This window comes from Cryptomeria japonica, chromosome 4, assembly GCF_030272615.1.
Source record: "Cryptomeria japonica chromosome 4, Sugi_1.0, whole genome shotgun sequence".
Taxonomy (NCBI): domain Eukaryota; kingdom Viridiplantae; phylum Streptophyta; class Pinopsida; order Cupressales; family Cupressaceae; genus Cryptomeria; species Cryptomeria japonica.
The window spans coordinates 169759901-169772431 of NC_081408.1; the positions used below are offsets into that span (position 1 = coordinate 169759901).

Genomic DNA, 12531 nt, shown 5'->3' on the forward strand with positions numbered 1-12531 from the left:
GGTTTTAAGGAGATGAGACTAAGCTAATCCTAAGAATGACTCAATGAGGACTGGTCTTGATAAAACTCTACCAATTTCAGTATTGCCAAAAGATTACAACTCTACTGGAATTGGTGCGATCTTCTAAGGGGATTCAATGATTTTCAAATCATCAATGGGATAGATACTATCACTACGATACATATCAACATCCCCAATAATGATTGAACTCTTAAACAATCTTAATATCTCCAGCTGACCACACAAGGCGTACTTACAATCAGTAAGGAGTTAGTGGTTTGGACTATGAGTTTTACCAAAGATCAAGCACAACATTCGTCCCTCAATCTTAAAACTTAAGTACTATCTCTACTAAGAGTGATTCAAGAAGATAAACAACCATGAAAATAGCCACAAGGATTGCAACAAAACACCATAACTTCAATATTTCATTAATCTCATAGCCAAATAAAACAACAATTGTTCAACTTTCTCTTTTCACTACTTATTTTTCAGCTGCTAACAATTTTTATCTTATTTCTCTTTTCTTTGACTCTAACTCTTTGACTCCTTAAAATGAAATGAGTGAGGGCTTATATAGCACTCTCAAATACAATGAACGGCCTGGATCAAAAGAAGATCAACGACTGAGATTTTGACACCTAAACCCTAATTAGGGTTTGTTACAAAAAAAGACCCCATTTAGACAAACATTATCAATCCATAGCCAATAAAAAATGGCACAAATAACGAGGAAACATAGCCCAATGGGGATAGAGTTGCCACATCATCTTATAACAACTTTTCATCTAGAATTTTGTTCCCCTTTCTATGCTCTTTTCTGGCATATTCAATGAATTTGGACGTAATCCCTTCGATCTTAGCAATGGGAATCTCATGGAGGTTCTTCATTCGTTCTTCCAAGTGGAGGACTTGATCAAAAGCTGTGAGAAGGGTCGTCTCCTATCCAGGCTCTAGCTCTTTTGTTTTCTCGATCAGGAACATAGTAGCATACATCTGGTCTCGCTGCTTTTCTGTGACCATGTTCTCCTCCTTGCAAAAATGATCTTGATCTTGTCTTCCAACTCTTGGACATCTACATCTGTCTCAATCTCTATCTTTTTGTCAAGGATTGTACACAATACCTCAAACACCTTGTCTTGAATAGGGTGGATGGTGCCTTCAACTCGGCTGCATCTGGTATTGATGTCTTTGAAAAGGACTTCCTTCATTTGGAGCAAAGTTGACCATTGCAGAAGGCTATGGGTTCCTCCATCCATTATCTTCTCTTGTGCTAAAATCTTCCTTGGCGTCCTTATCACTTGCAAGACCGGGATGACAATGTCTCTAGTGTGAGTGAATGCATCCACAGTTATCAATAGATTATGAATGATCTCAAGGACCTGGGTAGTCCGATGGACTGTCTTCATCATTCTTGTTACAAATTCAATGGCTACCTTGTAAGATTCATCAATCCAAGAACTCATGAGTTGGGCTAAGTTCTTCATCCTTTCAGCCTCATTTATTGATTCGGGAGGAAGTGCATGCAAAGGTGATACTGCTGGATCCTATCGCCTTAATGGTTGACTAAGGTGACTAAAATAATTCCTCCAAGCACTAAACTCCCTTTCTAGCTTCTTATTCTTTTCCATTTCTTCTTTAAGTTTGTCGTTAAGTGCTCTCATTGAATCAGTTGCTTCTTCCATGGTCTGCTCGGAGGTAAGTGGACCAAGATCAAATGTCTCTAGATCATATTCCTCTACCAGAATCTCATCCTCATACTTGTCCACTACTGGTGTGGCTACCTGTATCTTCCTGGATCTTGTGTCATCTCTAATTACCTTCGACATCTTTGTAGCCGCCTTCTTTTCTATCTCTTCATGGGAATTTCCTACGAGACTTTCCAAGTCGAATACTTGTTCTTCCTCTTCAACCACAACTACCCTTGTCAGTCTTTCTTTTAGCCAATCCGGAATGGAAGACTTTCTTTCCCTTGCTTGTATTTCTTTAGGTAGAGGTCTATCGTCCCTGAAAGGAGATGTTGCTTCATCATCATTCTCTTCTTCTTGTTGTTCATTAGCACCAACCTGGAGAGATTAATTCGATGAGTGCTGAGATGTTCGTCCTTTACCTTGTTTATCATTCTGCACCATGGATTCCATAGACTCATCAATTTCATACACTATCTGTCTTTGATCTTCTCCCTGACTTATCTCTTTTTCATGTCTAGAAGATGTGCTTGGTGGACAATCAGGATTCACTTTTTGTTTCTTCTTGGAAGGTTCTCTCTTCTCAGGTCCTTTTTTTCTCTTCGATCCCTTGGAATGAGAAGTATTGTCACTCACACTTGCTTCTCCTTCTTCTATTCTTGTTTCTAGGGTGAATGTCATGGCTACATTCTGCTCCTTCAATTTTTGATGTTGTATGTCCACCCATCTGCGAGTGCAACTTAAAACAGGGTCCATCAATGCTCTCAGGTCTGCAACTTCTGGCTCATTCCAATCTATCTTCACTTCTTTATCTTCCTTCTCAAAGGACGATTGGAGATATCTACCATTGTCCTGGGCTTGATCGGCTACTATGTAAACTTTGCATTTCCTGATAAGATCCAAGGGTAATCTAGAATACATCTTTCTTTTCACTTCCATATCATCCTGAACATTCATCCAAAAGTCCTCTACTTGAAACTCATGTTTGTATTTCTTCCCAACTGTCTCTTCCATATGACCATGAGGGTCGAAATTCTCCCTTGAGGCAAAGGATGTGAATGAATACTGAGACAATTCTTTCTCTGCATCTTCCGCGGCTTGAGAATTAGGACACACCTCAATTGAATTTCCCAGTAAAATAGGTACGGGGATACCATTTCCATGCTTATGTCTTGATGCTTTAGCATAAGCTGCCAACTGTCTAGTCATCTCAAGTAAAATATTGTTCGTAGGATACCTTGGCAACATATAGGGAGGTGAAGGACACCCATGGACCCTGATGTAGGTGAATTTTGGAAATTGGATGAACCATGCACCATGCTTCTTCACGAGCTCTAGTGCCTCAGGAGACAGTCGATGGTGAATCCCTCCTTGCAATGTCCTGGTGATATACATCGTGAAGGTGTCATTGACTAGCTTATAGCAATTCTTAGGTGGATGATGTAGTTGAACATAAGAATCACATGCTCTTATTTCTCCGAGTCCTCTCCCAACAACCCCTCTGTGTGGTAGCCCTGCATGCTCAAAACTTCTGACTAAGGAATATATAACATATGAACTCGTGTGGAATGACTTAGTAGGGACTAGCCTCCTCAACTGCACGTCTAGGTTGTTGCTAATGATTCTAGCCCAATTGAGCATTCCTTTTCCTTGGACGATCACTTGAATAAAGAAGAACATCCACTTGTTGAAGAAGAAGGCCTGAGAGGCACCTATAACCCGATTGAGCATGGTTATCAAGTCCCTGAATTCTTCTTGGAAATCAATTCTATGTGGCGTATTAGGTATCTTGTTCAAGCGAGGCCTACTCTTGAGTAACCAATTCTTGTTGATGAAGTTCAGACAGGTATCAGGATCATCTTCGTAGATAGACCTAGCTCCTTCTAAGCTCTTGTAGATCATATCTCTCGGCTCCGGGAGATGAAAAGCTTCACTTATAGCTTCTTCTGAAAGATAGGTTAGGACTGTTCCATCCTTGGCTACGATCGTCCTCGAATGTGAATCATAGTGCCGGACACATTCAATCATCAGCTCGTGACATTTGACTATGGAAGGGAAGCCTGCGGCCTTGATGATGCCACTCTCAATTATCTTCTTGGCTATGGGTGACGGCTTGCCGATGTAAGGTCCTTCTCGAAACTTCTTCACATTGAAGTTTCCTAGATTGGTGTCTCCGATATTGCTCCATTTGGACACGATCTTGGTCTCCAAATCATCGTTCTATTGATCTTCTTTGATGAGAGCCTGCCGGGTAGTGGATCCATTGGCCTTGGGTGTCGTCATTTGATATCTACAAAAAGAGGCTTAAGTTAGGTTCAAGTATAATACCTCAAGATAGGAGATTTGATACCTTTCAAAGAAATGATTAGATTACAATTTGAAAATAGAGTGATAAACCCTTAAAATTATGAATTTTCAAATTGATAACACTTATGAATTAAATCAGATTATTAAAGACTTAACCTCACAAAAGATTGATATAGAAATTTGAATCAAATCTTCAATATGCTTTCAGAAATCTGATTGTACATACCTTCTCCTTGATTTCTAGCTATCAACTTGAAAAGATGGATAAAGAAAAATGAAGATTTGCTGGACGAAAGGTATTTGATCTGAATTTCAGGTTTTCCCTTGATGATTTTAGCCTTCAATCAGCCTTTAACCAGCCTTCCTCAACCAAAAATTCGCCTAAACCTGCTGTAATTCGCACCTCTAATTCTGCTCCTGAAATTCGCTCAGAAAAATGAATGAAAGAATGAATGAAGATTTCAAAATACACCTTTCCTTTATAGGGCGCTTTCATCATTTTACTAATAGGCCGACTTGTATAAATGTGCAAATAAAATAAAATAAAAAATCCTCCAAGCTGGCCGACTTAGTAATAAAGCAAAAAAAAATTGTTTTGAGCGCCAAAGTATGAATTTCTTGATCTTAAGGCTTAAAAAGGAATCAATTAATCCATTTCTATAAGTGCCTAAATCATGCGGATTTGCATTATTCACTCAAATGAGGCTTGATTAGCAATTTAATGAGAGGATATAGGTAAGCCTAGAAGATGCTAGAGTTTCTTCAAAGTTTGATGAAGGCACATTTTCTCCATGGTCACTAGAATGTTCATGGTATGAGAAAGGTTTAAATCACCCCAAGGAGGCTTGCTTGAACATCTCACCTAGGTACATTTACTCCATCTATCAACACCTTCACAACCTTGATTTTTCACTACTTCATGCTCTTGTCGTCATGTCCTTGCAACTTGCCTTTGCCTAGCTCAAACAAGGTGAAAAATAGGCATTTCAAAAGGATTTCGGCCTGGACCCTTTGGAAGGGTCAGGAGCGATTTCCATGATTGGGTCTCAATTGCCTCACTCTTTCACTCCGAATTTCTCTTAAAGGCAAGCATATGCTAGTTTTAGCTTTTCAAAAGCCCAGGGATTCATTTTTTAGCTTCCACCATGGGTGAATTAGGTGATCATGAGAATTTCGCTCTGGACCCTTTGGAAGGGTTAGGAGCGAAATTCAAGTTTTAGGTCAAAATTCACACTTCCCTTTGGAAGGGTTAGGAGCGAAATTCAAGTTTTAGGTCAAAATTCACACTTCTTTCATTCACAATCCCTTCTAAGGCATACTTGTGGCAATCTCTAAGCCCAATCCACCTTGATCACTGTCTTGGCTCAACACAATCTTGGAGGAAACATGATATTTTGTGAATTTCGCTCTGGACCCTTTGGAAGGGTCAGTTTTATATGCAAAGAAGAGCTATGGAATAAAATTGCTCTTTCATTTGCATCAATTAGCATTCTAACTAAATTCTTTTTAATAATCAAAATGTCTTTGAAGAAACATTTTAGATCAGCAAGGTTTGCTAGTAAAGAGAGAGTGAATGGGGAGGTGCAAACTAGGGCATGTAGGCAATTTTCTAGAGTTGGCTTGTGGCTGGGGCTTTTTTCTTCAATGCTTTATGGTCATATTGGAAGGAACTTTGCATTGTTCTTTCGATAACAATATTGCTATTTCTCTTACTATGGTGATCTGAGGGACCATGTTGATTAGTTTCCTATTTGAAACAGACTTTTGCTAGCTTTATGATGCTGGTTGGGGAGTAGCTTCTGGTTAACCACTTTTGTATCATTTCATACAGAATGGTAAATTCAAGTAATTATGACGAGATCTTTCCAAAATAACATTAAGCGTGGCAAATTTCTGTATTCCTGGTTATTTCAATAAAAATGCATAAAACAGTGGAGCTAATCCATATTTATTGAACAAATTGTTAATGTAAAGTAGTGTAAAGATGCAAATGAGTGAAATGCACATAAATTAAAAACACCTGTAATCAGATGCATCATAGTTGGGTGAAACATATTTTTTCAAATGATTAAAGTTTTCGAATGCCCTGCAGCACCTTCATCATTTGTGACGAGTGTGGTTGCTGCAAGAACACCTGTAAAAAGAGAAATGGAAGGTTTAAGTGTGGCAAAAGCCACACTATCAGCTTTTCTGCATCCTTCTCGAAGTGCTGATGTGGAAGAGGGAGTCCTTCAGCTCCTTAGTTCGCTGCTTTTGCGGTAAGGCTTTGTCCTTACACTCGGTTACTGTTAATTGAATTTGCCTTGAAATGGAGAAATAAACTTTTGTTCTTGCACTAGGTTATACTTATTGATTTTGCCTTGAAATGAAAGAAGGAAGTCTTATTCTTTGCTGAGCTTGGAGAAGTGGATATATGAGTGCTATAAGATACTATAGAAACATGAAATTATAAAATATGGCTTTAAGAATTGGAGTTGAAAAATGAATTTTTGAACCATGATTATAAATGCTGTAAGTTCGTTTGTTTTCTGCAGGTATAATGAGGAGTTTGATGGGGTAGTCTTGGCTTATTTTGACATTAAGGTCTGCGACTGGACTCCCAAGATACTCTCTGGACTCCATCCCTATCTTTCCTTGAAACTAAAGGCAAAACTACTACTTTTCTCTCCCAAGCCTGGGATGCTTCTAGGTATTCGTTTAATTCTAAAATTTTACTAAATTTTGTTTGTTTATCACCTGTTTTTCATATTGATTGCATGGAATGGCTGTTTTAGCTTAGTAGAACATCTTTCAATGAATGTATTCTTACATTTTTCATCCTATTTATTTCGAAAAAATCAAATCAATGTTTTCATCTTTCAGAATGCTTTAGATTTGGAATTCGTGCATATAGATTTTCACATGCAAATTTGTAACATGCTGTCAGCTATGCATTACATCATCATTAATGTATCTAGCTGTTTACTACATCGAATGGTGATTGCTTTCTTTTGTTCAATATTAATAGTTAAATGATTGTTTCATGCATGCATGCTTGCAATTTTTTCATTAGTGCACACACATGCATGTTTGTATATATAGATAGATAAGTAGGCACACATGCTTGTTTGTATTACTTCATCATTAATGTGAGGGTTAGGGGTACTGAGCTCTAAAACCAATGATGGAAGGATGATGCCAAAGCTATGCAGAATCAGTTTGCCACTGTTCAAAATATGATATTCTCAGTCTAATGGCTGTCTTTTAAAACTCTGCTGTTCATTCTGAGTGCTGGGGGTTTGATCCCGATTGTTGCAGACTCAATCTGCTGTGCATATCAGATTTATGCTGTGATGGATTGATCTGACAGAATGTGCACTTGTGAACCTCTTTTCCTTCCTCTTCCGAATAGTTGAACTTGTTAAGGTGGTGTCTAAGGTCACTGTTTTAAGAGTTTGTTGGCTAGATAAGTGAACATGTTCTTGTAGTTCAAACCTCTTTGGTGGATCAGATTAATAGCAACCAGTGATATCAAAGACAGCATAAGTAGAGACATGCAAATGCCCTATATGATCGTGTAGATCTATTTCTATATTTCCCTTTAGAAATTGAATGGCGGTCTGATTGTTCTTTCATATTTATCTTTGTGATCTCCCTATGAAATTAAGTGCACATGGAATGTCTTTAAATACCATGATATGACAACATGTTGCACAAATGTGTATTAAGCTGGCTCATAATGGCTAGTAGTAGGAAAGTTAGAATTTGAATTTTGGGATTACTTTTGTTTTGTCCACCAAGGACCTAACTGGGTTAATCTTGGGTGATGTGGAAATGAACCTTTGGGCCAAAATGATAATTTTAAGACGGCGAATGAATGTGTGGAAGATATTAAAATAATATTCTAATATTTAATTACAATGGTCAATTAAGTCGTAGGATAGACTTTAGGAATATTCTTTGTTCTCTTAGTTGTATTCTGCTTTTCTTAGTTGTCGATCTTATCTTTATTAGATAGATTTTTTTTAACTTTTATTTAAGGAGTCTCTTGCTCCTTTTTTAATATTATCGAATATCTTGATAATTATTCTTTGTCATTACTTTTTGTAATAGAAGAAAGTGTGGATAAGGGTGCAGTAATGTTAAATGGCAAACAAATAGGAATTGGTGTAAATGGGGTCAAACAAGAACAGATAGGGATTGGGACATGAGACAAACTTAGCATAAGAGTGTGCCACTTATTGATATTTTATTTTATTAAGGACATTCCCATAAAGGTGGGTGCAAAACTAAATGGGATTGGTAGTGTATGCTAAATTCACCTTTACATTTTCCCCCCACTTTGAAGTGCATGCAAATTTAACATGGGCATGCATTTCTAAGTGTATAGTCATTCTTTGTCAACAGAAGAAGTAAATAGTCTGTCCTCGCAAAAGGATATTGATCTTCATTATACAATTAAGTAAGGTTGCCCTTACACTTCATTATTCTTGAACTCTTCCAAAACCCTTCTTGGTATGAGTGCTTCATCAAAACCTTAGAAAGAAGGTATAGAATATTCCTTCTGTATAAAAAGTGATATATAAACACTTTGAATGATACAGTAATGCGATATGGGTCAGCATGATGTGGGCATGTGACAAAGCTCCACACAATGTGGCGATTCAATCAAAACTCCTCATGAGATTGCATGTGACAAAATCTGCACAATGCAGTCATGTAATGTGGTGCAACTCCATGCAATGTGATAATTTAATATCTCTCTGCATGATGCAGGTGTGTAATGCAATCAAGCTCGGTTTAGCTATGGTGGCAAGTTTCTATCTAGCAAAAGACAATATTTGAATTCTCAATTGTGAAATTTATCTGTCCCTCTTTCAATTTTTTCATACAAAGTATACAGGGAATTGAAGGAGAGGAAAAAACATTACATGATTATGATAATTATAAAAATCATAAGATAAGCAAATAAGATGTATGTGAGCGTGTAAAGGTGTGTGATCATGCTAGTTCATACATTGAAAATGGTCATGGAGGCTTAGTGCTTTCTCCAATATAGACAAATCATAAACTAAGGTGGCCCTTAAGGCAAGATAAGGATGATATAAGCATATCGAATATGCAATTTAATCAAAAGATCAGTGTGCCATCATAAATAAGGACATAAGCATGAAAGCACATGTAAATATGATTGCCCCCAATATAGGCAAAAAGTTAGAAGATGAAGATGGCCTTAAGGGCAAGTTGGTTATTATAAAAATTTATTAATGGAATGCATAAGATAAAGTCATGATAGGGGTCTCAAATCTGTGAGTACAAGAAAAAGTATGATAGAGATCATAGCACATGGTAGCATAAGCATGAAAACATAGCCATACTTTGATGATGAACATGGAGTTATAAGTGGGTATGGATGACGAGAGGTAAGCATAGATCATGATAAAGGTAAACACATAGTGAATAGTGGTCATAACATATATGAAGGCATCACAAGTGTACAAAGATGTTATGGATCATGTAAACAATGGACAAGTGAATGATCAAAAGCGATGAACAAGATATGTAGGAAACAATAGAAATAACAAAAGAACATAAGTGTAATGTCCCCCCCCAAATAAATAAACCGTGAAAATAAGGCTCATGATATTAATTATTTTTATATTAATACTTTAAGCTGGGATTAATATAAATAATTAATATTATTAATTTCTATTGTTAACGCAACATTAATATTTTTGATATTGTTAATGCAATAAAGGTAGTTGATAAAACTACTTCGCAGAAGCATAAAAAGGCATAGTGGAAGTATTGAAGTATGTCTTGGAGAAGAGAAATTCAGTCCGGTGTGATAGAAGACATGGAATTCATCCTCCTTTCGTTAGTAAGAAGCTGACCTATTGGTGGAATCGAGATAATACACACAGTGGGTGGCAACGTGAATTAGAAGGGTCATCGGCTGGAGTATAATCGCAAAAGTCCGGTAATGATCTGAGTATCAAGCACGATCACATATTTATATTGCCGTGTGGGGAAGTGTTTCCGGGAATCAGAGAAGCAGAAACCAAGTTCGCGTGGAATCGCAAAAATCTCTATAACAAGTGCGGAGTAATCTTACCTCCCTTCACATCAGTGGAAACCGAGAGACCATCTCCGTATGTGATCTGCAAACACGAAGGGCTTCGTAAAGAACGGAAGATGGCAACCAAGCATATCGGAAGTCTAACCCGCCGTAGTATGTGACGCAAACGTGAGACTAAAGTACCACGATACCCAAGGAACCCGATATCGGGTCTACCATTGCTTATGCATTCACGAAGGGGACACTATTGTGCGTGGAGCGTGATTTATGCTGGTAGAACATGGAATGAGGTGTAATATTCCAGACTGATGATGTGTATTAAACCAGAATAGCAGACGTAACATTCCGTGGTGGAAGTGATAGAGCATCTACAGAATAATCTGTAGCACAGAGATTGGCATCTGCAGTTTGGCATGAATATCAGGTGCATCAATATATAACTTGTATATTCTTAGAATAATAAATGTTGTTTTGACAATAAATGAATATATCCAGTAGGAAGGGAGATTGAGAATGTATGAATAAGGAATATCACTGTTTGAACTATATTCATCTTTCCCAGTTAATAACTCATTACCTATGTCTTAAGAACAACAAATTGCTGATGAATTAGATATGAGCCAAATAGATAATTAAGGGATTGTACAATGGTATCAAAGCATTTGCATCCTGCCAGCCTGTAGGGTATTGAATTTTCATGAAAATTTAATGCACAATTGAGTATGCACACGGGAAATTATAATTTCCGAAGTACTAGGGCCCATCAAAACAGATTTCCAAACTCTCCTTTAGCGCAAAATAGTTCGTCTATTCCATTTGAAATTGAGGATAGCCACACAAAAACAGACGAGGAATTTATTTTTGAAACCAACATGGGAGACTGTTGTGACCATTTCACACATCGCCCCATTAGAATGGGGACCCCCTCTTTTTCTTAGGGTTTTGCTTTCCCTTAGTTAGTTTTTCTCTCTGCTTGCTAGGTTTTGAGTGAGTGAGTGGTTGCCTGGGATGGCTAGATTAGGGTTTATCTCTGAAAGCTCTTATTAGGGTTTCTTTAAAGCTGAGTCTAGCCTAGTTTTGGGAGGTCGTTAGTTGTCTGTCGGGAACCTTAAGTTTGCCTTAATGAAGTATTTCCTTTCAAGAGAGTCATGATGGTTAGATCAAGGAAGAGGGTGAATAGGTCTCAGGTCAGGATAGGTCTAGTTTGATGGTTTTCTTGTCAGAGTCCCGTTTTCTTCCAGGTCTGAGTCGATTGAGCAGAGTCAGTGATCAGAGTCAGTGATTAGAGGGAGATCGAAGTGGTGATTTCAGAAATTGATGAACGAATACACCTGATGATGATTGAAGGAGTTTTGGAAGGAAATGACCAAGATTGTTGACTTTTGAGGCATAATTGAAAAGGTTGATACATTTTTGCCTTGAAGAAGAGTTTTTAGGCTTTGACATAATGAAAGCCAATCTAGGATGAGATTTTCGCTCCTGACCCTTCCAAAGGGTCTAGTGCGAAATCTCCCTTTCTTGCCTCCCTTTGGCCCTGAAAACCCAGTTGGACCTTACCTAGACCAAATTGGATGAGGAATTGTCTTGATAGTGAGTGAAGGAAGTTGATTTGATCAAGTTTGATTGAGATTGAGATAAACCAAGGTGAGAAACTAGCCAAGAATAGGGATTTCACTCCTGACCCTTCCAAAGGATCCAGAGCGAAAATCCCTTTAAGCATCAAATTTTTACTTGTCGAGGCCAGGATTATAGCTTCCTTAGGCATGGTAAGGGCAAATTGATATGTTCTAGCCTTGTAAAGATGGAAAAATGAAGCATTTTAGTCAAGAGGAAGATTTTTGCTCCTGACCCTTCCAAAGGGTCCAGAGCGAAATTCTTGAAAGCTCTCATTTTTACTTGGCTAAAGGCAGGATCTTGATGGGGATGCGTGAAGAAGGGTCTACATTTGCCTCTCAAAGAGAATTAGAGTTCAAAAGGTCAAGAATCAAGCTCAAACCATGATTTTCGCTCCTGACCCTTCCAAAGGGTCTAGAGTGAAAATCCCTGTAGCTCTCATTTCCTTCCCAATTTTGGCTAAGTGTTGCTTTCTAGGGCATGTTTGAGGATGAATTGATATGTTCTTGCCTTGAGATGGAGTTGGTGGATTTTTGAAGAACAAGATTTTGGCTTAAAGGAGAATTTCGCTCCTGACCCTTCCAAAGGGTCCAGAGCGAAATTCATCATAAACCTTATTTGTTGCCTTGAATGGACTTGAAGCCTTGTTCCTAAGGTGGAGGATGATCCAATTTTGCCTCTTGAGGTGGTTTGAAGTTTGAAAAGTGAGCAATCTAGCCTAGAACAAGATTTTCGCTCCTGACCCTTCCAAAGGGTCTAGAGCGAAAATCCTAAAAACCATCTTTTCTTCCGAAATTTGAGCAAAGTTAAACTTGGACAAGGGTGCGAGAAGTCATTTGGATTGCCTTAGAGTGGATTTTGGTT

General features: G+C 38.0%; 1 protein-coding gene across 1 annotated transcript in view; it reads left to right on the top strand.

Moving 5' to 3' along the window:
- Nucleotides 1–12531, top strand: part of LOC131048989 (DNA-directed RNA polymerase I subunit rpa43) — an 81816-nt gene that overhangs the window by 11096 nt on the left and 58189 nt on the right. The window contains exons 2-3 of the mRNA XM_057982984.2: nt 6088–6253; nt 6530–6684. Coding sequence (XP_057838967.2) covers nt 6144–6253; nt 6530–6684 — 265 coding nt within the window. The 5' untranslated portion in view covers nt 6088–6143. The remainder of the gene's footprint in view (nt 1–6087; nt 6254–6529; nt 6685–12531) is intronic.